Source organism: Theobroma umbraticum, unplaced genomic scaffold (genome assembly GCF_002168275.2).
Source record: "Theobroma umbraticum cultivar Fairchild unplaced genomic scaffold, ASM216827v3 scaffold_204.0, whole genome shotgun sequence".
Taxonomy (NCBI): Eukaryota; Viridiplantae; Streptophyta; class Magnoliopsida; order Malvales; family Malvaceae; genus Theobroma; species Theobroma umbraticum.
The window spans coordinates 320,088-346,414 of record NW_018397267.1 but is presented as its reverse complement, the minus strand read 5'-3'; the positions used below and the strand labels follow the sequence as shown (position 1 = coordinate 346,414).

Below are 26,327 nucleotides of genomic sequence, written 5' to 3'. Positions count from 1 at the left end.
TAATAGTTATACCAAATTGTTCAGAATAAGAAAAAAAGTTAATTAGACAAATATACTCTTTTACAATTTAAAAAATTACTTTATAAAAAAATACTAACGCACAGAAGATATAAAATTTTTGCTTCATTTTCAAAAAAAAAAGAGAAATGAAAATATTGAAATATTATTTAATATAATAATATTATTTTACTATAATAAATATTATAAAGAATATTATTTAATATTATTATTTGAATATAATAAATGTAATAAAGAATAATATTTAGTATTATTTAGATTTAAGGAAGAATATATTTTGTCTTTTAATATAAAATATTATCTAATTATAATAAAAGATTTAATATCTCCTCAACAAAATATTATTAAATTATAATAAAAATATATTTATATTTTGTGAAAATATTATTTAATTATAGTAAAAGTTATTTTGATTTTATTACTTATAATATTTTTATCTTTTAATAAAATAAATTCTTTACTTTTAATAAAGAGTATCTCTTTCTCATCATAGTATTTTTATTTTTAATTAAAAAATCTTAATAAAGGGTTTTTTTTATCATTTACCCATTGTACCTTAACTATTTTTAAAATTATTTTTACCAACCAAACAATAAAATTAATAATAATAGCAATTTATATCCTATTCCATTCCTATGAACCAATCTACATAATAGTTATTATTCCCTTATTCTATTCTCTTTGAATAGTTATTCTATTCATTTCAATGAACCAAGTATGCTATTAGTTCGATGGAATGACTATTTTGAGTAAATAGAGATTATATAAGAAACCTGAATAGCCATTACCAAGGGTTTTTTGGATAATTGCTATTTCGAATTGTTAGAATAAAAAAAATTGATTAGATAAAAATATCATTTTATAATTTAAAAATTTACTTTATAACATAATATTAAATTTATTTTTTCTCTGCCCTCCTCACTCTTTCTCTCTCTAAAGTACTAAAAACAAAAAATTTTTACTTTATTTTCAACACAAAAGAAATGAAAATATTTAAAATTTTCAATATATTAGCATTATTTAACTATAATAAATATTAAAAAATATTGTTTAATATTATTATTTGAATATAATAAATGTAATAAATAATATTATTTAGTATTATTAAATTTAATGAAGAATATATTTTATTTTTAATATTAAATATTATTTAATTATAATAAAAGGTTCAATTATCTTCTAATATAAAATATTATTAAATTATAATAAAAATATATTTGTTTTTTATTTTATTACTTAGAATATTTTTATCTTTTAACAAAATAAATTCCTTAATTTTAACAAAAAATATTTTTATCATTTACTACTTATTTTTTAATTATTCTTAAAACTGTTTTTATTAACTAATTATTAAAATAAATCATAATAATAATTCTTATCTTATTTTATTTTCATAATTTAAATTAAATAATAATTATGTTTTCATTTTATTTTTATAATATAACGACTTTATTACTCTTTTATTTCATTCTAGGAAGCAACCGTCCTAAAATTATTCTTATTCATCGTACTTTGGCTCGAAAACCAGAAGCGCTCTCGCTGTTAGATTTCGATCCGACGGCCACATTGTTTCTTCATCCCAAAAAAAGTACACGAAAAGCCGAGTTGGCACCACGTGTCCTTCATGCCTCATATTACAACTGTAAACTGACTCCCAAAGCAGAAATTACAGCAACCGCCTCAAAATTTGTTAGAAGTCGTCACTGAAGCCATTCAATTTCAATTTTAATCAATTCGGTCATTAATCTATTGATAATGAAGCCATGAAGAAGAATACTTAATTAATAACTCACGGCACATAAATTATAAGAGAATGACCCCCAAATGGAAATACGCATAAGAGAAAGGGCCATAGGACAATTGAAACTAAGTTGAATGACCATCGTAGAATTTACCCTTTTTTGAATAGCAGGCGTCCGTGGAGAGAAAAGTTTTTTTACTGTGGCGTCAGCACTTTCACCAGGTTGAAATTCGCAGCCAGAACAGGGTTGAGTTTCAAAAGCGATGACCACCGTCACATCTACTTTACTTTGCACCATCGTAGAATATTTTTAAAAAAAGACCAATGTCTTGCGTTGGGCCCACAGGAAATGACCTGACAAGACCAGAAACTGACCACGTGTTATTTTATCTAGTCTGTCAATGGTTTGTCTTTTTTATTTTTTCACGGACGGTGACTATAGTTTTACCGCCCAGATGCCAATGCCACCCGACAAAGGCAAATCCAGGCCATAAAATCGAACCTCGCCCCCCCTTGCTCTTCTTCACACACACTCTCTCTCTCCCTCTTTATCTTAGTCTCTCTATTCCACCATGAAATGAAGTTCTTTTGAAAACCATAAAGCAGTTGCTGAATTGCAGTGATTACTGTTAGTAGTTCTTAAGATTGTTTGTTTTGTTTCTAGAAATGGTTTCTCTGGAAGATTCTCACTCGAATTCGAACCGGTTTCCGCTGGGTCGAAACTTCTACACACCAGGTTCTGCTTCGACCACCAAAATCCACCGACACACGGGGCGGTCCATGCGGACCGTACGCTCCAATCTCTACCAAAACGACAACAGCAGCTGCTCCTTCACCAGCTCCGTCCCTGAGAGGTCTGGATTCGTCTCCGAAAATCTCACGGAATCCGTCATCGACATGCGTCTCGGAGAGCTGGCTTCCAAGAGCAAATCGGTTAAGTCTGAGTCAGAAAGCGAGGGCTTTTTGGACATTTCTCTAGCGTTCAGTGATTTCTCTGCTTGTAGCAGCGATATATCCGGTGAGTTGCAGCGGCTGGCGAGCTTGCCGTCTCCCGAAAACAGGTTGGGAAATGAGAATAGTAATAATGGAGCTGAGCCTGAGCCGGAGCTGGAGCCGTGCCACGGCTTTCTGCAGAGAGAAAACTTCTCGACTGAGATTATCGAGAGTATTTCGCCAGAGGATCTTCAACCGACGGTCAAGATCTGCATCGACGGCCTCCAATCCCCGTCCATTGCGGTGAAGCGATCGGCTGCGGCTAAGCTCAGGCTACTAGCTAAGAACCGCGTGGATAACCGTGCGTTAATCGGAGAATCAGGTGCGATCCCTGCTCTGATTCCTCTTCTACGAAACAGCGATCCTTGGACTCAAGAGCACGCAGTGACTGCGTTACTAAATTTGTCACTTTTCGAAGCGAACAAAACACTGGTTATAAATGCTGGAGCTATAAAATCGTTAGTGTATGTTCTCAAGACAGGAACTGAAACCTCCAAGCAAAACGCCGCATGTGCACTTCTGAGCTTAGCTTTGATTGAGGAAAACAAGACTTCCATCGGAGCATGCGGGGCAATCCCACCACTGGTATCTCTTCTGATGAATGGATCCAACAGAGGCAAGAAAGATGCACTGACGACCCTTTATAAGCTCTGTTCGGCAAGGCAGAACAAAGAAAGGGCGGTAAGTGCGGGTGCAGTTAGGCCTCTGGTGGGGCTGGTGGGAGAGCAAGGGACCGGGATGGCGGAGAAGGCGATGGTTGTTCTCAGTAGCTTGGCGGGGATTGAGGAAGGAAGGGAAGCTATCGTGGAGGAAGGTGGGATTGCGGCACTGGTGGAGGCGATCGAGGATGGTTCTCTCAAGGGGAAGGAGTTTGCGGTGTTGACACTGTTGCAGTTGTGTGCTGATAGCATAAGGAATCGTGGGTTGCTTGTTAGGGAAGGTGGGATCCCTCCTCTTGTGGCGCTTTCTCAGACCGGGAGCGTTAGGGCTAAGCATAAGGTAATTTTAGTTTATATTGGTTGACTTGTGTTTGAATCAAGATAAAGAAATAACTGTTTCTCAAGTACCTTATTTCTTTGATTGATTGCCGGTGGATAAAGTTGAATGCTTGATAATCACTAGATTGTAAATAGCTTGTTTCTTGTTCCAGTGCAGTTTATGGTTGACTGAATTACTTGATTTATTAACATTACTCGTTATTAAGTAGTTTCCCTTGGATGATCAGAACTGAGCATTTGCTCAGACTGCTGAGGAGTTGTTATCTACACTGTACTACGTAACATGAGTGTTATCTACACAATGCTGAGTTTTGCATCAATTGAATCCATACATTCATATGTTCAAGAATAAGTAATATTTGCTTCATATTAACTGCTGATGTATTTAATAAATGTTAATTTTGCAGGCTGAAACACTGCTTGGATACCTGAGAGAACCAAGACAAGAGGCTTCCTCATCCAGTCCTTAGAGAAGACGATGTTTAATTACTGATAGAGGTAATTATACTAGGTTATTGGTTTTTTTTTTTGGATATAGGGAGTGTTTGATGGTTTGTACAGTGTGGTTGAGAAATTTGGGAGAATGATTGTACAAGTAAAAAAGAAAAAATTAGGGGAGGCTAGTGTGCAAGAGACTGACTTTTTAGATGTATGATTTTGACTAGGTTTTTGGGGTTTTTGTTTTGACCTTTTTCCCTCTTATTGACTTATGCTCTCAATGGTGGAATTGCCGTTTGGCTTGTGGGTTTTGGGTTGATTTGATTTGGGTTATTTTCCTCATGTTTTGTCTAGGTGACCCAAATTCTATTGCATAGGTCTACAGAGTACTGATTGTCTGTTTTTAACATAGTGAAGATGAGAGTTCGTTGATATGCTCTGCCTCTGAGCATTTTTTATTGCATCTTGTTCTATCTTGTGGCTTGAGCTTTATGTGATAGAAACAATTGTGTGCAAGTTTTGCATAAAGTTAATGTAAAGATCACATCCTCTTTTTTCTTATTCTTTTCTTGATCATCTATGTGCTGTGATAGATGCAGTAGTAAACTTCTGCTGGTCGATAACTATTTTCCCTCAAGTTCTCTGATGCCCATACCACGTTTCTGCATCAAACTACTGATATCCTGCGGTAGGAGGAATGGTTCAATATCTGGTTTTCTTTCCTTTCCCACTATTTTCCCCAGTTACAGAGAGGAATTATGCATTATTGTCGAGGGACTGAATTATAGCTTTAGGTTGATGCATATTGTGCAATGGTAGGGCCCTTGATCTGCTCCTATTTGGTGTAAAGGTTGTTAATCTGCTGTGTGCTACCATCACCATCTGTCTGTCCTACTTGCATGCATCTAGCAATGCCCACCAACCGGTTCAACCCCACCAGAGAGATATATATGTAAATTTGAACTGAGAGCATAACTATCCTTTTCATTCCTTGTCGTTATTAATCATGCATTAGCTGGCAGAGCAGGTGTGTTTTGCCCCCGCTGTGTTAAGGATTGCCATTTCATGGTCAAATGTATGCATTTCATGTAATTATGTGACCCAGTTGTCGGCATCCGTTGTGGGTTAACCTGTTTGTCTTTGGGTCGCTCGGGGTGTTTATCAGTATGTTCTTAATGGACCAGAGATGAATTTGGTGTGCACCTTGAAGGCAAAACTCTCGTCCCAGCCAAAAGCAAAGTTACTTTGAAGAGAAAGAAGAGGAAGAAGAGAAATGCTAGAGTGAAAATAATACGATTGTAACTGAATTACAAGCTTATCAATGGAAGTAAAACCGGTTGAAGAACTATGAAACAATGTGGTCCTGTAAAAGACACATTGACTTAACGTTACTTGCGTAACAAAACTACTCTCGCCTTAGGCATTCCCGGTGTCACCCTTTGACTTGGTCCTAAATGCTTTTGGCTTGTAACCAACCTTCAGCATCTCCTCAACCTCTTCGAACGGCAGTCCTTTGGTTTCAGGTACAAACCAGTAGATGCAGATAAGTCCAATCACACAAACTGCAGCAAATAGGAGGAACGTGCCAGCGGAACCAAGAGCTTTTGTCAAGGTTAAGAATGTCTCGCTGACAATGAGATTGGACACCCAGTTTGCAACTGCAGCCATCCCTCCACCAATACCTCTGTACCTTAGTGGGTAAATCTCAGAGTTCACGATCCAAGGGACAGTTCCCATTCCGGGGGAGTAGGAAATGATGTACAATCCTAGGAGACTGACCGCCAGAAACCCAAATCTGCTTGGGCAACCATCCTTGAACCAAGTGCGATGTTGTTCCCGACATGAAGCCTTTAGATCTGTGGTCAATGCCAAACATGCGCCGGGGGAATACTGAACAAAGAAAAGAATCGATCTATCAAATTGAATTGGTTAAGAGTGAGGCTGGGAATGAGACGATTGATATTGAATTGCTCTGAGTAAAAAGGTAACGACGCTTACTTCGTTTGCCCCATTAGCACAGAAGCCACATTCAGCTTTCAAGCAAGACATGCAGTTCCATGATACTGGATTAGGAGCTGAAAGATAGCTTGGACATGTAGCATTTATAGCAAAGTGGGTAGATTCAAATTGGTTAATTTTGGGAGAATGGCTGGCAGCCTGAAAGAGCACGATCGATAACACCACAAGGCAAGTGATGATGCCAAACATGGAAACAATCATCAGCCTCCTCCTGCCGTATCTGTCAACCAAAGTCATGCTGATAATGGAGCCAACGGCATTAAGACCAGAAGTGATCAGAGAAAGGGCCATTGCTGTCTTGTTTGATGCAAATCCAGCGAACTGAACTATCATTGGGCTATAATACATGACAGTATTGATGCCTGAAAACTGCTGAGCCACCTGGACAGTCACACCAGCATAGAGGCCCCTTCGAACCACAGCATTGCTCAAAGCACCCCTTACCTTTTCTAGCAGACTGTCCCCGATCGATTGTTCATCAGCTTTTTCAGCTTCAACAGATTCTTTCAAGGCATTCAACTCATCTTCAACTTCATCAGCAGGATAAATTCTTTCTAGGATGTATCTGGCCTCCTCTACCTTGTTCTGAACATCAACAAAAAATATATTGTTATCAATATTATTGTTGTACAAATTTTGCAAACAAAAATTTCTGATCGAATCTGTCAGCGCAAGATTTAACCTGTCTGTAAAGCCATCTAGGAGACTCAGGAAGTGACAGCATCAAGACAAACTGAACCACGGCGGGGATTCCAGCCACTCCAAGCATCCAACGCCAGGTTCCAGGAGCCTGAAACACAATAAACCAATATCTCAGATTAAAAAGAGAAGAGAAATTTTCAATTGCTGTGATTATTACCACTTACATGAGTAAAGGCCAGATTGATTAGGTAAGACAGAAACTGCCCTCCTGTAATTAGCAAACCGTTAGTACTAACAAGTGCACCTCGGATTCTAGCAGGGGAAGCTTCGGAAATATAAAGAGGTGCCGTCATTGAAGCCATTCCGACTCCTAAACCAACAAAAATTCTTCCAATAATAATCATCCATGGAGCTGGAGCGAAAGCCATAACTATGGCACCCACAAAGAAAAGAACATCAGCAACCAAAATTGATAGTTTTCTCCCGAACCTGTCGTTTATCCATCCTCCAAATGCGGCTCCGATTATAGCACCTGCTACAGCCGTACTCACAATGGTTTCCTGCAAACCAACAATACATCAACATTGTTTTCCTTTTTCCCCTTCTGCTTTCCCTTTAAGAATGTGGTAAATATTATCTAACCTGTAGCCATGTTTTCCTGTCGACTTCTGGAAACTCGTCACGGATATAAAGAAGGGCACCGGAGATTACTCCTGCACTCCGATAATGATTGTATAGTATGTTAGTCAAATAAACCAGACATGTCTCATTGAGTGACTGACATCATTTTTACATTGTAGAACACACATAGTGTTACCTGTGTCATAACCAAACAGGAGCCCTCCAAACCCGGCTGACAGTGCAAGTTTCATAATGTATGGGGTCTTCCATGTTGTCTTCCAGCATTCCGTGAACTCTGTCTTATCAGCTTTTGTGACACCACCTTCCACCATTTTTTAAGACAAGGCAAACCTGAAATTTTCCCTTCGATGAACACGTAAGAAATATCTATGTATCCAGCTTTATGAATTTCAAACAGCCTGCAGAGAAACAGCGACAGAAGAGTTCAGAGTTGGGATGGAAATCCTTTCTGATGGACTGTCAAATTCCCGAGAAAATTTTCCCCACTCCAGAGGTGGCATTCAAAATTGAATAAACCAAGAGAACAAACAACACCCAGATTCTCTATCTTGCTTAAACCAAACTGCTAATCAAGATTATCCACAGTTAATTTAAATATGGGGTTCGCAACCTCCTTGATTGACCAAGCCGGATAAGGAAACTGATTCTTCGGATTGTTAGGTAAGATTTTCTACGTTACCACATCGTTCCAAAATGTTTAGACACAACAAGATAACCTTGAGCAATCAAGACCTGCTGGCTGTTCGAATTTTGAAAATTTTTGTAATTTTGATTGATTAACTGATAGTACCTATGATTACTAAACTTTTCAAAATTCGAACATACCTGATAGTATTTTTTTTTTATTCCAAAACATGCAGTTTTTGATTGCTCTTGTAGTGTCCAAACATTTTCCGAGCAATGAATAATATTCAAGGAGGTTGCGAACCCATTTTTAAATTAACTACGGATAGAAAACTTCATGAACTTCCATCAACTTTTTCGTCAACTTCCCATAGCACAGTCCATAAAAAGAGTAGAATGTAAAAACCAACTGTAAGCTTACCAAATGACTCTGTCGCAGATCTGGGTCTAACAAAGCTGATAATGCAATGAAGGTATCCATTTTGTTCTTATTTTGCTTTTACTTTTAGGTTTCCTGATTCTCTACTTAAAAATGGCTTCGAAATTGTTTTCTTTCCTTATATAGCAGATGTTGACAGACTGCTAGCAGGAGTTTGGAAGACAATCCGACCTGGAAAGGGCGATCCCAATTCTGTTTATGCTGTTCCACTGTCTTTAATTAGCTCTTCTGATTACTATATTTAGAGTAGCAAAAGTAGTTCTTTATGAGGTTCAACTCAGTTTTCTCCATTCGTCACCCATTTAAAGACATTGACAGTTATTGCAGTCTTTGCTATAAAGTGATCTTTCCATCTTCTTTTGAGATTAAATGCTCTGACCTGGATTGGTCTTTTGAGCTTTTTCCCAAAAATTTGAATGCTAGATCAGTAATTCTAACGAAATCTCTCATAATTTTATTGGGAAAAACTTAAAAACTCCAAATACGTTTTAATAGTAGTACCATAGTTGCAGTTTTGTTGTTTGATTGTGCTTCGGAATGGTAAAGCACAAAGAACGGTATCCCTCACTTTTCATCATTTTAAGCTATTAACATAATCACTGAGCCAGTGAACTCTCAAGGTTTTGGTTCTTTTTTCCTCTATTTGTAAGCCTTAGACATTCATTACCTGGAGGTGAGACTGTGAGTAGCTACAGATTTTGCTCATCTGCCAACAGAAACAGCAGCGTGAAAGGGAAGGCCTAAGTGCCTCACAACAAGATTGCAAGATAGAAAGCCCAGGGCGGTAGGCAGAATGGTTTATATTTCGGTGTTCGCCTGGAGCTAGAGGAATGGAGATTTTTCCATCAGACAAGGCCCAATTGTAACACATGTACCCTAAATAAAATGAAAATCCCAGGTCCAGTTCCAGGATTGACAGCATTGTGTAGCTCACGACAATTATTGGTATTCCAATATCTCATCAAACTGTCGGTAGCCTACTTTATACCATGCAGGCCCCGAACTTTTGATCTCCGCCCTTCCTTTTCGATGAGAAAAATTTATAACCATATATTTTCTTTACTCTGATACTTTCTCCGAATCAAACAGTCCAATCCTGTCGGTACGAAGTTAAAAATTTGATGCTACTGTTATGGATCGGATCAACTACAATGAATGCAACAGATGAAAGCGCTGATATTCCGTGTTCAAAAAGTCAAGACTATGGATGGTGGCCCAGTTAATTTTGGGGAGCCAAATATTGCGTTTAACCACATGGACGTGGCCTAGTTTCTGCTTAGCTGCTTCAACTTCTGCTGTTGCAGCTCAAGTTCGTGTATCTAAGCAAATGAAACTGGCAATGGCAGCGACATGGTATGGGGGTGGGTCCTGGTCGCTTCTGTACCGCTGCAGCAACCTAACAACAAGGCCGCCGAAAGCCTCAGCTGCATTTCAAGAAGGTTGACGACTGCAATAACCCACAAGCTTAGTCTTTGTGCAGATAAGGGCACTGCACAATGATAAATGTTGACTGAATATAGCTTTGCTCTAGCCTTCTATGGCCCATGCCATTTACATCAACATGTCAGCAATAGGCCATATCATGATCTGTTTTTTATGGGAAAAGTTCAAAGAAGAACAAAAAAAATACATATATTCCTCTTTTCAACACTTCAATTTGATGGGCATGTCTATTCTCAGGATTAGCTCTAGGCCATGGAGTCAATACATTCCTGCTTCATCTCAACTATAGTTTTTGGATGTGGTTCTCCTACAACTAGATTTCGCTAAGCAAATTGTTCAAGCGCCGCCGCAAGCACATGTTCTCTTCAACATCATTTATTTCTCTGAATTTGATTTCATTTCTCGAGTTGTCAGAATTTAAACGGTTCATATTATTTCAGACAAATTATGTTGCATCACTCATATTAATTTTATATTTATGTATGATTTTAATTGGTACAATAATTTGTATATAATCGAAACGAAACAATGAATTTTATATCATTTCATAAGTAAAGATATAACTTTCGACATGGATTTGTATCTGTCACTTGTATCTTTCTTTTCTTTTTCCTTGTATATTTTGAAGTTCTATCATTTTCTTGAAAGCAAAAAATAGAAGAAAATGTGGTAGTACCAATTAGATGTTGTTCTATAGTTTGGGTCCATGGTCCAATGGAGGAAGAGCACAAGGCCCAAATACTGAGCCCAGGAAATTAATGGCAGGCTAAGCCGGTAGCCAGAGTAAATGCAAATCTGGGGTTGTCTCTGCGCTCCCTCAACTCCCTCGGAAAAAAGGCTAACCCTTATTATTTTTCAGACAAATGAACCGTTAAAATCCTGTTGATTTTTGTTCTCTAAGGGAATCATGTTACCAAATCATTGTATTCTTTTATATCAGATCCATTCTTAAAGGTACCCTTTTAGCCCTTTGATTTGATCGTTATTCTGAGAGAGAAAAAAGGGGTGCAGGAAGCCTCTGAATTCTCCTTATAGCTGGTGAGTGTAAAGAAAAACGATCTCTTGCTTTAATTTTTAGGGCCTTAATTTTGTATATCTTATTTCTTAATGACTTTGATTTGCCTTTATCTTAGTCATTACTAATTGGGTTTCTGTTTTACTTGTATCTTGATCATTTGTCAATGTCGATTTTTCAATCACATTTTTGTTGTTTTTGTTTTGGTTAAAAAAGGATTCTTTCCTATGCCTTTGCTAAATTCATTTCGTTAATAGCATAGAGGTCTAGTGATTCTAAATGGGATTTAATTATTATCATTTGGCCTATGTAATGCTTAAGTTGGTGGAATTTTGAACTTGAGTTTACAAGTTTTTAAATTGTGATAATATGGAAATTGAATTTTGTAGCTCTATAGTTAATTGATTTGGCAATTGGAGACTTAGTTAGAATGGTTGGTGATACTCGGTTTTTTTTTTTTTTGATGGCAAGAGTCGAAAAGCCGGTTCAATATGTGAACTTGGTCTAGTGACTTGTTCCAGTAGTTGAGTCACCTGCAAATTATAAAATTTGATGGTAGTTTGCTTGGTGATTTATGTTTATAATGGCATCTTTGATGGCAAACTGATTCTGCATATAGTAATAACTTGATCTCACTTTTTGACAATGCAGACACTGTACTTTGTTATCAGGAGCATATCTTAATTTCTTAAATCTTTGATTGTTGAAATTGATTTACTTGGCTTTATAATTTATTTTGTGGTTTGGATTATTCTAGTTTTTCCAATCAAGGTTTCTTTGTTTCAGTGAAGTTTTATGGGCAGTTTGTGGCGGTAACATTTTTGAATCTGTAATTTTAACTCTTTAAAAGACTCTCCTATAAAGAAATTATAAAAAAAGACGAAGAAGAAAACCTTTTAAAGACTGAGTTTTCAGCATCTTTAATGATAAAGACAAAGAATAAGACAAAAAACCTTATTAAGAGAGTCCCACATTAAAGGTAAAAGCAGGAGGCTTCGTTTATAAATGAAGTTCTATGTTGTTTCTGCATCGTGGTCTTGAGGTAATGTTCAAAAGCAATATTATTGAGCTATTATATGTTATCTTGTAAAGTCTAGTGCATAATTCATACATATTGCAATACTATCAAGCATCTTATATTGGTTGCGGATGATCTGTTACACATGATTAATTCTTGAAGGTCGTCATGGCTATAAATATGCTGTTCTAAGAGTCTTATCAGTTCTTGGCCCTCCATTTCTGGCATCTTGTTTTTGTTATTTAATGTCTCTTATATTGTAATTTTAAAGTTTGTACAAAAACCAATGTGATGTTTTACTGGTTAAGAGGAAAATGTGACATAGGAATCTTAAGTGCGCTGATATTTGGGATGAATGCATCAGGCTTGTTACATGAGATGTTTCTATTTCCAACCACAAATTGCATTGAGTCTTGTTTGAGACTTCTAATTTGCATTTATGAGGTTTTTGGTGTCCACTAAGGTAACAACTTGTCAAGAAAATGGATTTTGCACTAATGATCTGACATTATCTTATGTCCTTGTTTGAGTTTCAAAGATCTAAGTGGTCGAGGGAGCTTAAGTGGATTTCATGTGTCAGGCAAGCTGGAAGCAAGTTCAGAGGAGGGATAAAGGTACCCTCCCTTGCCTTCTAAGGATTCTGTGTATAAGACCTTAATGAGAAGCATATTAGTTGTCAACTTAATCAGTTAACCATTTTACTTTTTAAAATTCAGGTAAAAATTTGCTTATATTGAACACTTTTGCCTGACACAATTATTTTTCCCTAGACCTTAGCAATTTGTGTATTCATTTATGCTGATTGATTATATGTGAGGATCCTCCTCTTCTGACTAGTCATTGGAATCAGTTGCTGCATTTGCTAATGGTTTTAGTTTTTCCCTCTATTTTGTGTTGTCACTGCAGGGAACTTAACCTATTCACTAGGACAAGGATTAGTACTTAACACATAGAAAGTTCGAGATAGATTTACCCAAGTTGCAGAATGCAGAAATTGGAGTAGAAGTTAGTCCTTTTTATTCAATTGACCCAATATTTGCTTCACAAGATAGGTATTTTCTCAGATCCTGTATATAAGCAATTGCTGAGTGGCACTTTTGTACTTTATATACCTTCCCTGCCTTACAAGTTTCCTTTTCCAGCTGCCTTTGTTCTTTTCTTCTTGAAACCTGCTTTTGTTCTTGAATAGGATAAGGTTAGCATTTCTTAGGTGATAATTTGAGTTCCAGAAAAGAACCTGAATGCAGTGTGCTCCAATTTCATTGTTGTTGTGGTTCTATACAGTGGCAATCCTCGGGAGGTTGGAAAATGGCTTTTGTTTCGGAGGAAGAGAAAACTGAGGATTATCTTTTCAAGATTGTACTCATTGGTGATTCAGCTGTTGGGAAATCAAATTTACTTGCAAGATTCGCTAGGGATGAGTTCTATCCTAATTCAAAGTCAACCATAGGAGTAGAGTTTCAAACCCAGAAGATGGATATTAATGGGAAGGAAATTAAGGCACAGATCTGGGATACGGCTGGTCAGGAGCGCTTCAGGGCTGTTACATCTGCATATTACCGAGGTGCAGTTGGAGCTCTCCTTGTGTATGACATCAGCAGACGACAGACTTTTGATAGCATTGGTAGATGGCTAAATGAACTTCACAGTAAGAACCTTGACGAACTTGTGTTTTCTTGATTTCTTTTATGATGCACTTGGAAATCTTCTCAACGCAAATTTGATTTCTATGATTGATCAAAATTCACCTGCTTTGATAATGGGTTAATGTTATCTTGTTTTTAAAGTAACTGTTAGCCATGTTATGGTTAGTAACTAGATGGTGTTTCCTTCCATTGCCTTCTTGCCAATATTATAGATTTGTTATTTTTGGCACCTGATGGCTAAGTATGTAACTGTGATGATCAAAGGATTGACTCGTGCTTGTCATTTTGAACAGCTCACTCTGACATGAATGTAGTCACCATTCTAGTGGGCAACAAGTCAGATCTCAGGGATGCCAGGGAAGTATCCACTGCTGAAGGAAAGGCCCTGGCGGAGGCACAGGGTTTGTTTTTCATGGAGACATCTGCCCTTGATTCCTCTAATGTAGCAGCTGCCTTTCAGACAGTTGTTAAAGAGATCTACAACATATTGAGCCGGAAAGTTATGATATCTCATGAGCTCAAGAAGCAGGATGCTTCATTGAACGGAAAGACCGTGGTGTTACAGGGGGATGAGAACCAACAATCTGATGCAGGGGCTAAAAAGGGTGGGTGGTGCTGTTCATCCTGACGCCACAGAAAACATAATCCTCTCCTCCGGTTACATTTTCTGGTTCTCCGGCCTTAAGTTACCACTGGAAGTTCCTGATATTTCTTCTTCATGTATTCATTTCTTGATGCCGTTAAAATGTCTACTTAAATAACATTGGTTTTGTTTGTTCATGGTTCATCTTGCGGTGGCTGAAGAAGAGACTTCATGGAGTAACAAATGTAAATGAACTCAAGGGGGATTGAAAGGGCAAAAAAAGAAATCAAATGATATAATTTTCCGAATGTCAGCATATTTCATTTGCTTTGTTTAGTCATTAGTCTATTCAAATGTTGACATGTTGAAGGCTTTGGTTTCTTTGTTTTCAGCCTCCCCGCTGTTTTCCTTCAACCCCAAATTCCTGGAAGTATTTCGTTTTCTGCTGTGATGTAAGGCGACGGTAATTTACATAAAATAATCTACTTTTTCAGGGAAAATTCAATGATAAATCGAGTCACATTCCCCATAATAATTATTTTCTCTTCTGGTAAAGATTTTACATCAATAAAATGTCTTAGGTTGTTGATTACCACTCCAGCAATGTTGCTGCCTGCCTAATCTTCTGCATCGGCTGTTGCGGCAGATAAGACTATAGGGCGGTGGGAGTTAACACCTGAGTCGACACTTACAGCAATGAATCAAGGGTACAAACTAGGGAGCCTATGAAAAATAAGAGAAAAAAATCCTTAGAAGGAATCGAGAAAAGAAGATACTCAAAATGTAGACCATAATAAAGTCACATTTGTTTGTAAGATTTATGCGTAAGTCATGAAAACATTCAATAGAAATCAATATAAAATATCATTGCAGTAACAGGCCATCATAGAATTCCTACAAGAGATTATTGCGAAGAAGAATTCTGAAATTCACCCCTTCGGCAAATTGAGGTCCCTGGGGATAATTCGAAGATCAAATGATGTATTCCCCTAAACTCGGCTATGTTTATATCGGTGGCTCAAAAACTCGCCTCCTCGGTAGTCGGACGCCTCAAGAAATATCGCAAACTATTAGCAAGAACCTGCCAGATTTCATATACCAAAAACTCATAAGCACATGTTGGCAACAGCTCATTATGCTTTTGAATGAAGCTCACAGCAAGCAACTAGCATGTAGGCCCCACCCAAATGATTGATATATACAAATAAGCCCTCCAAAATTAGTGATGACTTTTATGTTCTATAGAAAATCGAAGGATCTCTACCATGTGCTATTTGGGGTAGCATGTGGACTAGGAATTATTGAAGTTTTAGGTCAGAAAGGAACTGGTTTCACAAGGGCCAGATTTAGGGATATTGTGCTTTTTACCTGCTGCAGAGGCTTGATGATGGCTTTGTTCTTGTAGCTGACATGAAACTTGGCCTTTGCCAACAACCCCTAGGTTGCAAAGGTAGAAAAATTTAATACCATTGGGCGAATACCAATTCTTCAAGAGGGAAAAAGAAACTGACTAGATAATCCTAGTTCTAGATGAATGAAAGAGAATAACTGATCACCTCAGTGTCAAACTCCCCAGATTCAACTGCAATGTTGATGTCAGTAATAATTTTTACAAGATCCACCAACAACCCTGGTCGATCAGCTGTTTCCACATATAGCAAGCTGAACCAAAATTCTTTTAGAAAATAAAATTTTATGGGAATGAAGAATACCAAAAGTCAAAGCATATCATCCCTTTCATTTATATTAAACAAAGAAAGATCATCACGCATAGGTGGCAGAAAATTTTCAAGATGGGGTCATAGGCTATAGTCTTAAGCTATCAAAATCACAAGGGCATGGATTGTATTGTATAAGGCTATAAACCCCAGCATGTAGAGAGAGACCCAAGCATCCATTACCTACGGTCAGGACCATCATCATTGACGCTTATGTGGGTTGCAATATCCACATCAACCTGAGGAATTCCAGCAGAGCAAAATTTAAACCAAGATTGATGTGGGATGTCATGCTCAGCTCAATGATTGATGGACAATTTGTAACAATTATAACCACTTGCATCAATCTCACTAGCAAGCATGAAAAATATCCATTGGAATTACAACAAATGTCAATATAACAGTCTTCTTCTGACCACTTAAAGCTTGTGTCAACAAACATTCAAGATAGGAAAATGCCTGAACTCAGTGGGTGAGAAGAAAAGATAAACAATGTAAGAGGAATACCTTTTCTTTTGGTGGCTCAACACCAAAAGCAGCACCCATTGCTAACTGAGAACTTGATTCCTGACCACCAATTAACATGTCAATAGGCTTTTACTAGGAGATTCCTCATCAAGAATAAAGAAAAGAAGAGGTGATTACTGGATGGTACTCAAGTAAGTTGTTTATAATCGTCAAACGAATTGCCTCAAGCAGTTCTGGTTCTTCTACTTTCCTTCCAGTACTCCTACAGAAAAGCACCACCACTAAATTAGTAAAATTGAACTTAAGATAGCTGTTAGAACAGCTGATACATAATATTCAATTTTCATCTGATTGTCTTTTATTAGCTGCAATTCAATTCCACAGTTGGACTTATCCCATCTGAGTGAGTTTTTACTTCATGAATCAGAGAAAGGGATTCTTCTGAATGGGGGAAAAATTCATTCCCCTCCCTTTTATGAAATTCTTCTGAATGATTTTCTAAAAAAAAAAATCAGAGAAAGAGATTCTAATTGCTTTGCCACAACAAAAAGCTTTTAATTCATGGAAATGAAGAGCTACACCCAATCATTCAATCAAAATGGTGATCTACATTTTTGGATATTCAAAACCTAATGATATACCCTCTTGCATCCTTGACAGATACAATGTGTTACACTTATCATACAATTTTCACATTTGAGTTATTAGGAGTACATACAGATACATCTTTAATCACTTCCAGATGCTTCTAAAGGTACATGGAGTACTTCCCAATCTCACTTCAAAATAATACTGTCCAAAATTATATCAAGTATTTATCATTTTCGCAAAAAAGTAATTAATGACAACTAACTTATGCTGAATTATAGAAGTATTAACCACAAGCAGGTCGAAAATTACACTCATTAACTGCAGCTAGTTAACTGTTACAGAAAGTGTAAACTGCTAGGAAAGTTTGACGAGTTATTACCAAGAACCATTCAAATGCAAGTTGAAAACAACTTAAAAGGCATATAACTTACGCCTTAGTGATGGCAAATGTGTTGTGCTTCCCAGATGAATCCAGATATACGTTTGCTTTAACAACATTCAACCCAAGATTTTTAAGTGCATTCATCTGTAATTCATTCAATAACAGTTAGGCTACACACCAAAAATTCTAATCATACAAAATTGAGAATTCAAACTTGCATATGAAAAGCAAAATATAGATTTATTTAAAGCAGTAAGTAAATGGCTTTATACAGTATCAAGAAGAGCTCCAAGGCGATCGCCAAAGGTTACTTCCACTAAAGTGACGTCTGGATCAGAGTCTTGGTCAATTATAACCTTGGGGGTCGGAACTGTATCAGTGTCGCTGAAACTTCCATCATTCTTCAAACAAACAACCATAAGAGATGGAACTTTAGCCAGTTAATATGTAATTAACAATCAACCAAATATATTCTTGCTCATCTTCCATACCTCTACAGCTGTGGCTGATGGTGTTGCTGGTGGAATAATTCCCATTGTTGAAGATGACAAACTGACACTGTTATGATTAAAAGTCAAGGTAATGTAGTTTAGAAAGAGACTAGGCATCAAGATTGAATTAAACCATTATTACAAGTAAGTGTTAGCAAGTGCAAATCCAGTTGAAGAGTCGCAGTAGTAATTGGAGAAACATTTAGCAGGAGACAAATAGCTGCAATGTGCTTTTATCTATTGGCATAAATGAAATAGACAAGCTAATTAAATTGGTATGAGCAATATATCTGATTCAGTCCTTACAAAGTCAGTCAGTGCTTTGTTCTACTTGGAGATACCCTCAAGATGCATAAAAAATCAAGAAAAAGGAGCTAATTACACATATTCAGTTGAAATTAACTACATGATTGAATGAATTTATCCAGTAGATTTACAATTGCATTCAAGCTTTTTACTTCAAGCAGCATAAAAATCCGCCAAAGAGTTTCTAAATAAAAAATTTCATCACCCAGAGAAAGAAGTATCCAAATACAAAAAACAAAGAAAATAAACAAAATTTTAGAAAGGAATTCGATTAAAAAAAGATACCTTCTTTTCCCAAGATCGTTGGGTGGTCTGCTGACAAAGACAGCACGCCAAGAATGGTTTTTGAGCTCAAAGCCAGGAATTTTATTAGTGTTGCGGCTAAAGTACACAGCACAATTAGCAGCAGAAGCCATAGCCACGGCCATTCCAACAAAAAATAAAGCAAGGGCCTGCTGCTGTAGCTACAGGAAAGAAGCAAAAGGAAGAGATAGAGAGATCAGAAAGTATCAGCAAAACGAAAGAAGAATGTGACAAGTTTCGAGAAATGAGAGTGGGCTCTCGTTTTATCCGCCATGAGATAGAGAAAGGGAACTCTTTCTCTTCCTTTCTTTTTCGAATTGGTTACAACCCAATCCTTTTTCCATCCTGCATATTATCTGCAAAGTTTAAAACGGACGTTTCTCTTGTCCGCAAGATTTACTAAGGCGTGTTTGTTTCCGACATTACTAAGATGATTCGGAAGCAGATATTCGCATCAATGGTGGATTATCCCATGACTAGTTTCTGTTTCGTGAACAATCTATTTGTAGTAATTTTCAGGGTGAAAATCTATGGTGGTAGCCAAACATGCCCTTAAATGTTGTGGAAGCGACAAGACAAATTTTCAAGCCTGTAATGATCCAATTAGTCGTTTCCACGTTAGCAAGCAACCATCCCTCACAATGGCGAAAGTACCCTTTGTCGTTTCCAAACGACACGCGGCGCTATCTCGATCGTTCCTGTCCGAATGGACTTTTTTGGTCGGAGAACGCGAGTCCAACTCGGTCCCCAAACTTCCTCAAAACGCAACGTGAATAAATTGGATTTTCCACCGATTTCGAGAACCGAATGAAGAAAGTCAGGTTGATCGGTTGATTGAAAACCAGGGAATCAATCGATCGAAGAGAAGAACAGAAAGAGAATCGAAGGGATCGGGAGGGATGGGGAGGCTGTTCATAGAGACGCTGAGTGGGGCCAGGATCTTCAAGTGCAAATGTTGCAAGGTCGACTCGGCCTCCCACGACGACATCGTTTCAAAGGACTTTCACGGTCGTTTTGGGCGTGCTTATCTCTTCCGCAATGCGTAACCTTTTTTTGTTTGTTTTTTAACATTTACCGACCTCTTTTTGCAAGCTCATTGCTTTTTACACGTGATGGGAATTGATACAGTTGTATCCATGGCAGGGTAAATATTAGCCTGGGGCCGACGGAAGAGCGAATGTTGTCGACCGGATTGCACACAGTCACTGACATTTACTGTAGCTCTTGCCAGCAAATTCTGGGTTGGAAATACGTAAGCTTTTTCAGTTGTCCAATTCAATACAATTTTCGTTTTTTGTATTTTCTTTCAAGATTTCAACTGGAAAATATCTAAAGGAATTGAATTTGAACTGGTATTCCAGTATTCCAAGTGGACTCCCATGTTTATCTTGAGCTTTTGATTGCTTGGGAAGCTTCTAATCATGGCTGATTCAACAGCTTCTCATCAAAATAGGTTCTTTTAAGATTCAAATACGGCAAAGGGTAGTAGTTTTTATTGTCTCATGTGACAAATTCAAAAGCCTTAGACTTTGATGAACTTTAGAAAGAGACAAGAATTTAAGTGATTGGTTTGCTTATCAAGGATTTGGTGAAGAAGGGAGGAGGGATTTCATCTTGGCCTCATTTAATCTACATATATATATATAAAGTTGTGGTATCTGTAATGTGTAGATTGTCTTTCTTGGTGAAAATTTATGGAATGAACTTCAAAGTGCAATGTTTGCAGGAGAAGGCTTTTGAGGAGAGCCAAAAGTATAAAGAAGGAATGTTCATTCTTGAAAAGGAACGGATGTTCAAGGAGGGCTGGTGATAATGCCCTTGGAACAACAACAAGAAGAAGATATTTCAGATTGTCCTAGTAGATATACTCTCGTTGATGGTGAAGGTTATCATGCTTGCAGCTCACGTTACCACTCAACTGAAGACCATCTTTTGAATATTTTCCTTTTTCGATACCATCATTTTACTTATACAATGTCTTACCATGCTAGTTTTCGTGCATTGTGTTTGCTGACATCATTGAGTTCTCGGTGGTATTGTTCTTTTTCTCTTTTTGCTTGGAAAATGTTTTGGTAGTATAGATTTTGACAACTTGGATTGAATGAACTCTTTACACTAAACAGTTTTTCCTCTGAATTATTTGTGCCTGTTGTGAGCATATATAGGAAAGTGCAACTGGGGGGTAAGAGTGGTGAAATGTAAATGATGGTAAAATGTATAGTCCATTAGATTTGGGCACAAGGTGGAACTGGAAAGCGGTAGCCCTCTCTCTATGTTAAAGGAAGAATGGTTGTGAACTGTTGCAGAGCTATCCCAACAGGCACAGAACTAATGGCCAGTTCCCAAAAATAAAGGACCACTCGGTGATAAAATCCCCATTCTTGGGAGTTGAAGGTGGTGCAGCCATGAAAGGGACTATAAAAAGCTCTTGCAGAACCTATCTGTTAAGAAAGTTTGGATAAGAGATAAAAGAATGACCACATATTCAGGGAATTAAGATGACTCACCCGGTGCACTTGGTGGCATACTCATGACTGATTCAAGCCAAGTTGTGCTCTAGAGGCTGCACTTAGTTGATATCGTTTTCATTTCCCCCCTCAAAAAAGCCTAGAATGATGTCCTAAAAGCCAAAGACTTACGTTGTACTCTGGCATGATGGGGGCCATAAATCAAGTAGGAAAGGACCAATCCTAATTACAGATCAATAAGATCTTGGCCCCCGGCTTTTCAGGCTGACAGCATTTTTTTGGAAAATGGGAACAGGTAGTTCCTTATCTTCCTGTAAAAGAAGTATTGGGCTATGCCTTGAGCACTAGTTTTTGTCGACATTTTCAACACCACAGGGGATAGCAATCATGACTGAAGAAAGAAATTACACTAACAATAAATCACATTTTGTAGTACCTTATTCTAGGGGAACCCGAAAGAGTGTATCCCTCCAGAGTTTTGACAATGTAAATCCAAACCAAACATCTCATTACAATCTACAAAATACAAGAGCCCAGTAACTTCACTGGATATAACAGCAGAAGATCGAACAACTCTAACGCAGAAGGGAAAAAAAAAGAAAGAAAAAAAGTTTGCTCTTATACGTATCGTCTCTGTCACCAAGAGATGCATGATACAATAATCTGCGTATACCCACAATCTGATTTTACATCTTAATCAATCCCAGTAAAGAAAACCTGTATTGAGAAGGAAAAAACTGCAAGCTCAAACCTTACAAGAAATTCTTTGTAACTGATCTCTATAACAAGTTCATCAAAACAGGTGAACCAAATTAGCTCTACTCATATTTTCATATAAAACTGAAATATCTCACTGAGGAAAATGTAGAAATCAAGTCATTCACCCGCTTCACCAGACAAATTTCCTACAATTATCTTTTTGACATCATATCATCACAACTCCTATGCAGCAATCCCTGGAAAAGATGATGACCAAGAGAAAATGAGCACGACAGATATCAACTAATAACTGAAAAATAGGGTGTGTTCATTGCTAACTATGGATGTTGACATTTATTCTTGGAGGGAAGGGACCTACAGATATCAAGTTAGATGTATTCCCTGGTCTACGGAGTAATGTTTTACTCAATTTACTAGGTAGTGTTGCAGTCTAACATGCATGGAAAACAAGGGATATATGTAACTAGTACACAATTTATGAAAGGGCATGTACTATTAACTTGCAACTATTTACATTTCAAAGGCAAGTTTTTACTGGAAATTAAATGTTTTTGGCCCAAACTAGTGCACATTCTGTCTGTTGATGCTCATTCTTTATCATGAAAGATGCCAAGCTGTTAATTGGTACAAGAAGATGGCAAGATAAATAAAGAAGAATAAAGAAAAGGAATACGGCAAAGCAATGAAGTCTTACCTCTATTTGCCTGCCTATTGGTAACACTATAACCACCAATGTAACCAGCAGAGTTATTAGTCATAACATCTGAACTTGCATCTCCCAGCCCAAAACCAAAAGAACTAGACCGCTCTAGGTCTGAGGGAGAAGATCGCCAAGTGGAATCCCCATAAAATGAACCATTTTCATAGATATCAGCATAAGCCCCGTCATAACCACCATTTGAAGCACCATGGGATGATAACTGAGCAACATTGCTGTTTCTGCCATAGCCTATCCCTCCTGATCCAACACCAAATTCTCCACTTCCATATCTAAGATTGCCACCATTATAAGAAGAAGCAGCACCTCCACCTTGACCTAAACTAGGAGAGGAATCCCAAAGTGCTCCTATGCTGCCAAAAGAACGCACTCCTGAATTCCCACTTCCAGAGCCCACAATAGCACTAGAGTTTGTGGAGCTAGTAGCATAGTTAAAACTTCCATTTCCCCACATATTTCGACCAGCTGAGTTTAAGATAGAACTATTTCCTCCACTGCCCCCACCATATCCAAAGGGGCTACCAAACCTGTTTGAATTTCCATTAAATGAAGTGTTCAATCCCCGTCCATAGCTGAGGTTAGAACTAAGGTTTAAGCTTCCTCCGTAGCTTGGACTCAAATTTGACTCAAAATTCAGTCCCATCCCATAACCAGGACTCAATGGAGGAAATCCACTCCGACCAACAGTAACTGGGCTAAATCTACCTTCCATTCTAACACCATAACCTCCAACTGAACTAGTATTATAACCCTGCATGTAGCCATTAAGGAAGCTATTGACTCTACTCAGACCAAAGTTATACCCACCTAACTGGTTCCGACTTGTCCCCGGAGATGATTCTTTGGGGACAGCCCGCTTGACCTCAACCATTTTTCCATTGAGTTCATGAAATGTTCTCTGCAAGACTTTATCGACAGCTTCCTCTGAATCATAAGTTATGAATCCAAAACCTCGTGGCCTCTGAGTGTTGTGATCATACATCACAACAACATCTGTAATTGTACCAAACTGATCAAAGTACCTCTTAAAGTCACTCTCAGTGACCGTGGATGCTAAGCCTCCTACAAATATCTTTTTTGTGCGAGCAGGACCAGGTGATCCATGAATGCTAACATTGCTCTTGTTCAGTATGTTCTGGTCATCCCTAGGAACTGCCTTCTTTGCCTCAACCTGAAACAGCGAACCAGAACATAGAAAATGGAGTTTAACATAGTTTCAGTTTGACAGCATAAATCCTAGTTTCTCAAGTGCACAACTCTTTGAAGCTTAATGTAGATAGGCACCACCTACAGCTATTTAACTTTCCCAAATTTTGTATTATGGATCCTGGACACTTGTACTCTTTGACAATTGAGGAAATAAGAAAAAAGATGAAAAACCTATTACTTCCCCGTGATACAAATTGTAATTTTGCACTGCTCTAGATTCTTAAGTTGCAAAGCCATCATCTCTTGGATGGTAAATAATTACAGATGGTCCTTTAACAATGAGCAAATTGTGCCTTCTGAATGCATTGACTCATCTCAATGCAAGTGTAACAAGAAAATGCGTGTTATTTCTTGGCATCAATCCCTCTCTTCAAACACAACCATTCGGTCTTTGTAAAATTCTTTCTACTACCCAAAGTGATATCCTGCTGGTGATTAAAGCGGTTAACATTGATGATGTTCAGAATCTATCACCTTCTTTTGCCCTCAAAATGAAAATACATATTCCCAGAGTAGTTCTTACTCAATAGCAACATGTTTCCAAGCAAACCTCACGATGTACAAACTATGCTCCAAAATAGAAACTTAAGCTGAAATGATCTTTAATAAAACTAATACACCCTTTAAAAAATTCATTTTGTAAGTCCTGTTTTAATCAAATAATTAACCAATAATGATTTAAAAAAAAAGAAGAAGAAGAAAGATAATATTAATGGTCGTCAACCTGCATCAGGACAAGAAACTTGCTAATTCTAAATCTTTGAATTGTATGTTTTAATTCATGACACAAAGCAAACCAATAAAATAGTATCTATCAGAATTCATCACGTTATTAGAGAGTTCAAAGAGTAGAAACTTACAGTTCTACCATCTATCATGTGCTTTTCCATAACAACTCTTTCTGCAATAGCCGGGTCAGCAAAAACAACAAACCCGAATCCGCGAGCACGACCAGTAGCCCGATCCTTCATTATCACAGCTTCCACAACTTCCCCAAAAGCTTGAAAATACTCTCGAAGACGGTCCTCATTTGTGTCCCAAGAAATCCCACCAATGAATAGCTTGCCAAGCTCCATTTCCATTCTGAACATCAATATCCAATAATCTGGTTCAATGGAATCCCAAGCAATCAAAAACAAAGCGAATAAACAATCACATCATCACCTTGTCTCAAAGAAATATAAGAATCAAGTCTTCTTCTGGACCAATCAAATTAAATTCAAGTAGAGAAGAAAGCAAACATCGGATCTAGAAGTCGAGGCATAATTATATGTAACATACCACCAGATATGATTGAGGCTTCGCTTTCTTAAATTTTAAGGCAATACAGAATTCAACATCATGTCTTAAAAAACAATCCACCATAAAACATCGTAATGTAGATTAACCAAAGAAAGCTGTACCTTGCCAGAATACAGAAATCAAGCAAAGCTTGGTTATTTATATCAAAATAAAAACGACCGGGTGTTGTTGGATTCAATCGAAAAGCATGAGACCAATCACCGATCGATTACCAATAAACCAACAATCCAGGATTCCTAAAAACCAAAGCAAAAAAGGATCCAGCTTTGATGAGAAATGAAAGAAAGATCCAATACCCAGAAATCATTTACAGCAAAATAATGAAGAACACAAAAGAAAAACAAGCTTTGCTGGTTTCTTTTTTCGTTTTTGAAGAGACAATGATATTAACTATACCAGGGAGAAAAAACCCAGATGGGAAAGTAGGAGAATCTAAGATCTGAGAGGAAGCATAATAAGAAGAGAGGGCTTAAAGGCCCTCCTTTTCCTCTCTCTTTTTTCTTTGTTTTTCTTCCAATTACTGTTTTTGATATCAATGGGTTGTACAAATATATTTATATGTGTAAAATGAATGGATTTTATGTATCAAACAGAGACGCAGGGAGATGTGTGAGAGGCAATGGATTTGGATCAAAAATGGATATAAAAAAAATTTGTATTTTTTGTATTTATATATTTTTAGAAGAGAGAGAGAGAGAGAGAGAGTATACACGAGAGAGAGAGAGAGAGACAGAGAGAGAGAGAGGCTTGGCTACCCTCCCGTGTAAGAAAGTTACAAGGGAGACGATGGGAAGATGGTGACTTTCCAAAGTTTGAGTTTTGATTTAAATTCCCATGATAACATATACCAAACCCAGACCCCCAAAAAGTTTGATTATTTCATTTCCATCCTCTTTCTTTGCTACTATTTCCATTCATCACAAACCATTCAGCAATTACACTCCTGTTCTTACCATTCACCACGACCCAAAATTTTTCTTCTTTCTTTTTTCTCTCTTATTCAATAAATAAATAAATAAAAGGTTGTCTTTCTTTTCACTTTGGCTTTTAGTGTGCTGTTTGAGCTTGGAGGCTAACAAATTAGGTGGTCCATACATTATAATGGTCCATTGGTTTAATAAGGTTTCTTGTGTTAATAGTTTCAATATATAGATTCTTCCTATGTTGTTAAATTATGAAGTAAATTTGTTTTTTTGCTTTTCCATGCATGCATTGTTATCAGTTTATGGATACAATAATTTTAATTTTGTTTAAAAATTCAAAGAAAAATGAAAATTCACATGGGTAGGTAGAATTAAAGTCTTTTTCTCCTATTAGACAAGTAAATGATTCATACCTTAATATCTAGTCAATTCAGAATCATGAAAATTAAACAAAAAGCAAATAGAGAGA

At 37.3% G+C, this 26,327-nt stretch overlaps 6 protein-coding genes across 18 annotated transcripts; 3 read left to right on the top strand and 3 right to left on the bottom strand.

Moving 5' to 3' along the window:
- Positions 1–2,275: 2,275 nt before the first annotated feature.
- Positions 2,276–5,475, top strand: LOC110424753 (ARM repeat superfamily protein). Of its 3 annotated transcripts, none has more exons than XM_021439426.2 (3): positions 2,276–3,751; positions 4,158–4,248; positions 4,788–5,475. In XM_021439426.2, exons 1-2 carry the CDS (start codon positions 2,426–2,428, stop codon positions 4,218–4,220), a joined length of 1,389 nt encoding a protein of 462 aa, XP_021295101.1. In that variant the 5' UTR covers positions 2,276–2,425; the 3' UTR covers positions 4,221–4,248; positions 4,788–5,475. The 3 variants fall into 3 exon arrangements, with proteins under 3 accessions (XP_021295101.1, XP_021295100.1, XP_021295099.1); XM_021439425.2 differs by having other exon boundaries at positions 4,782–5,475; XM_021439424.2 differs by lacking the exon at positions 4,788–5,475 and having other exon boundaries at positions 4,158–4,749.
- On the bottom strand, positions 5,450–8,669 carry INT4 (inositol transporter 4). The gene is made up of 7 exons (XM_021439416.1): positions 8,537–8,669; positions 7,667–7,889; positions 7,492–7,562; positions 7,074–7,409; positions 6,890–6,997; positions 6,187–6,792; positions 5,450–6,078 (listed from the first exon to the last, which is right to left on the bottom strand). The coding sequence occupies exons 2-7, from the start codon at positions 7,800–7,802 to the stop codon at positions 5,605–5,607; spliced, it is 1,731 nt and encodes a 576-aa protein (XP_021295091.1). The 5' UTR covers positions 7,803–7,889; positions 8,537–8,669; the 3' UTR covers positions 5,450–5,604.
- A 2,107-nt stretch (positions 8,670–10,776) lies between these two features.
- On the top strand, positions 10,777–14,575 carry RABA5A (RAB GTPase homolog A5A). 3 transcript variants are annotated; one of them, XM_021439430.2, is made up of 6 exons: positions 10,777–11,035; positions 12,569–12,644; positions 12,937–13,082; positions 13,173–13,225; positions 13,315–13,678; positions 13,970–14,575. In XM_021439430.2, exons 5-6 carry the CDS (start codon positions 13,339–13,341, stop codon positions 14,302–14,304), a joined length of 675 nt encoding a protein of 224 aa, XP_021295105.1. In that variant the 5' UTR covers positions 10,777–11,035; positions 12,569–12,644; positions 12,937–13,082; positions 13,173–13,225; positions 13,315–13,338; the 3' UTR covers positions 14,305–14,575. The 3 variants fall into 3 exon arrangements, with proteins under 3 accessions (XP_021295105.1, XP_021295104.1, XP_021295106.1); XM_021439429.2 differs by lacking the exon at positions 13,173–13,225; XM_021439431.2 differs by lacking the exon at positions 13,173–13,225 and having other exon boundaries at positions 12,561–12,644.
- A 184-nt stretch (positions 14,576–14,759) lies between these two features.
- Positions 14,760–18,987, bottom strand: ACR11 (uridylyltransferase-like protein). Of its 4 annotated transcripts, none has more exons than XR_002445935.2 (11): positions 18,501–18,987; positions 17,910–17,976; positions 17,691–17,819; positions 17,468–17,562; positions 16,623–16,707; positions 16,485–16,544; positions 16,161–16,216; positions 15,816–15,921; positions 15,628–15,696; positions 15,158–15,340; positions 14,760–14,982 (listed from the first exon to the last, which is right to left on the bottom strand). XR_002445935.2 is itself a non-coding variant. In XM_021439427.1 (10 exons), the coding sequence occupies exons 1-10, from the start codon at positions 18,641–18,643 to the stop codon at positions 15,278–15,280; spliced, it is 873 nt and encodes a 290-aa protein (XP_021295102.1). In that variant the 5' UTR covers positions 18,644–18,987; the 3' UTR covers positions 15,016–15,277. The 4 variants fall into 4 exon arrangements, 2 of the variants coding, with proteins under 2 accessions (XP_021295102.1, XP_021295103.1); XR_016351767.1 differs by having other exon boundaries at positions 14,760–14,935; XM_021439427.1 differs by lacking the exon at positions 14,760–14,982 and having other exon boundaries at positions 15,016–15,340.
- A 182-nt stretch (positions 18,988–19,169) lies between these two features.
- LOC110424758 (putative yippee-like protein Os10g0369500) lies at positions 19,170–20,654 on the top strand. The gene is made up of 3 exons (XM_021439433.1): positions 19,170–19,560; positions 19,662–19,770; positions 20,245–20,654. The coding sequence occupies exons 1-3, from the start codon at positions 19,418–19,420 to the stop codon at positions 20,326–20,328; spliced, it is 336 nt and encodes a 111-aa protein (XP_021295108.1). The 5' UTR covers positions 19,170–19,417; the 3' UTR covers positions 20,329–20,654.
- A 736-nt stretch (positions 20,655–21,390) lies between these two features.
- LOC110424752 (RNA-binding (RRM/RBD/RNP motifs) family protein) lies at positions 21,391–25,739 on the bottom strand. 6 transcript variants are annotated; one of them, XM_021439417.2, is made up of 5 exons: positions 25,332–25,739; positions 25,037–25,171; positions 24,494–24,738; positions 22,401–23,595; positions 21,391–21,942 (listed from the first exon to the last, which is right to left on the bottom strand). In XM_021439417.2, the coding sequence occupies exons 3-5, from the start codon at positions 24,722–24,724 to the stop codon at positions 21,929–21,931; spliced, it is 1,440 nt and encodes a 479-aa protein (XP_021295092.1). In that variant the 5' UTR covers positions 24,725–24,738; positions 25,037–25,171; positions 25,332–25,739; the 3' UTR covers positions 21,391–21,928. The 6 variants fall into 6 exon arrangements, with proteins under 6 accessions (XP_021295092.1, XP_021295095.1, XP_021295093.1 ...); XM_021439420.2 differs by having other exon boundaries at positions 25,646–25,723; XM_021439418.2 differs by having other exon boundaries at positions 25,037–25,739.
- Positions 25,740–26,327: the final 588 nt, after the last annotated feature.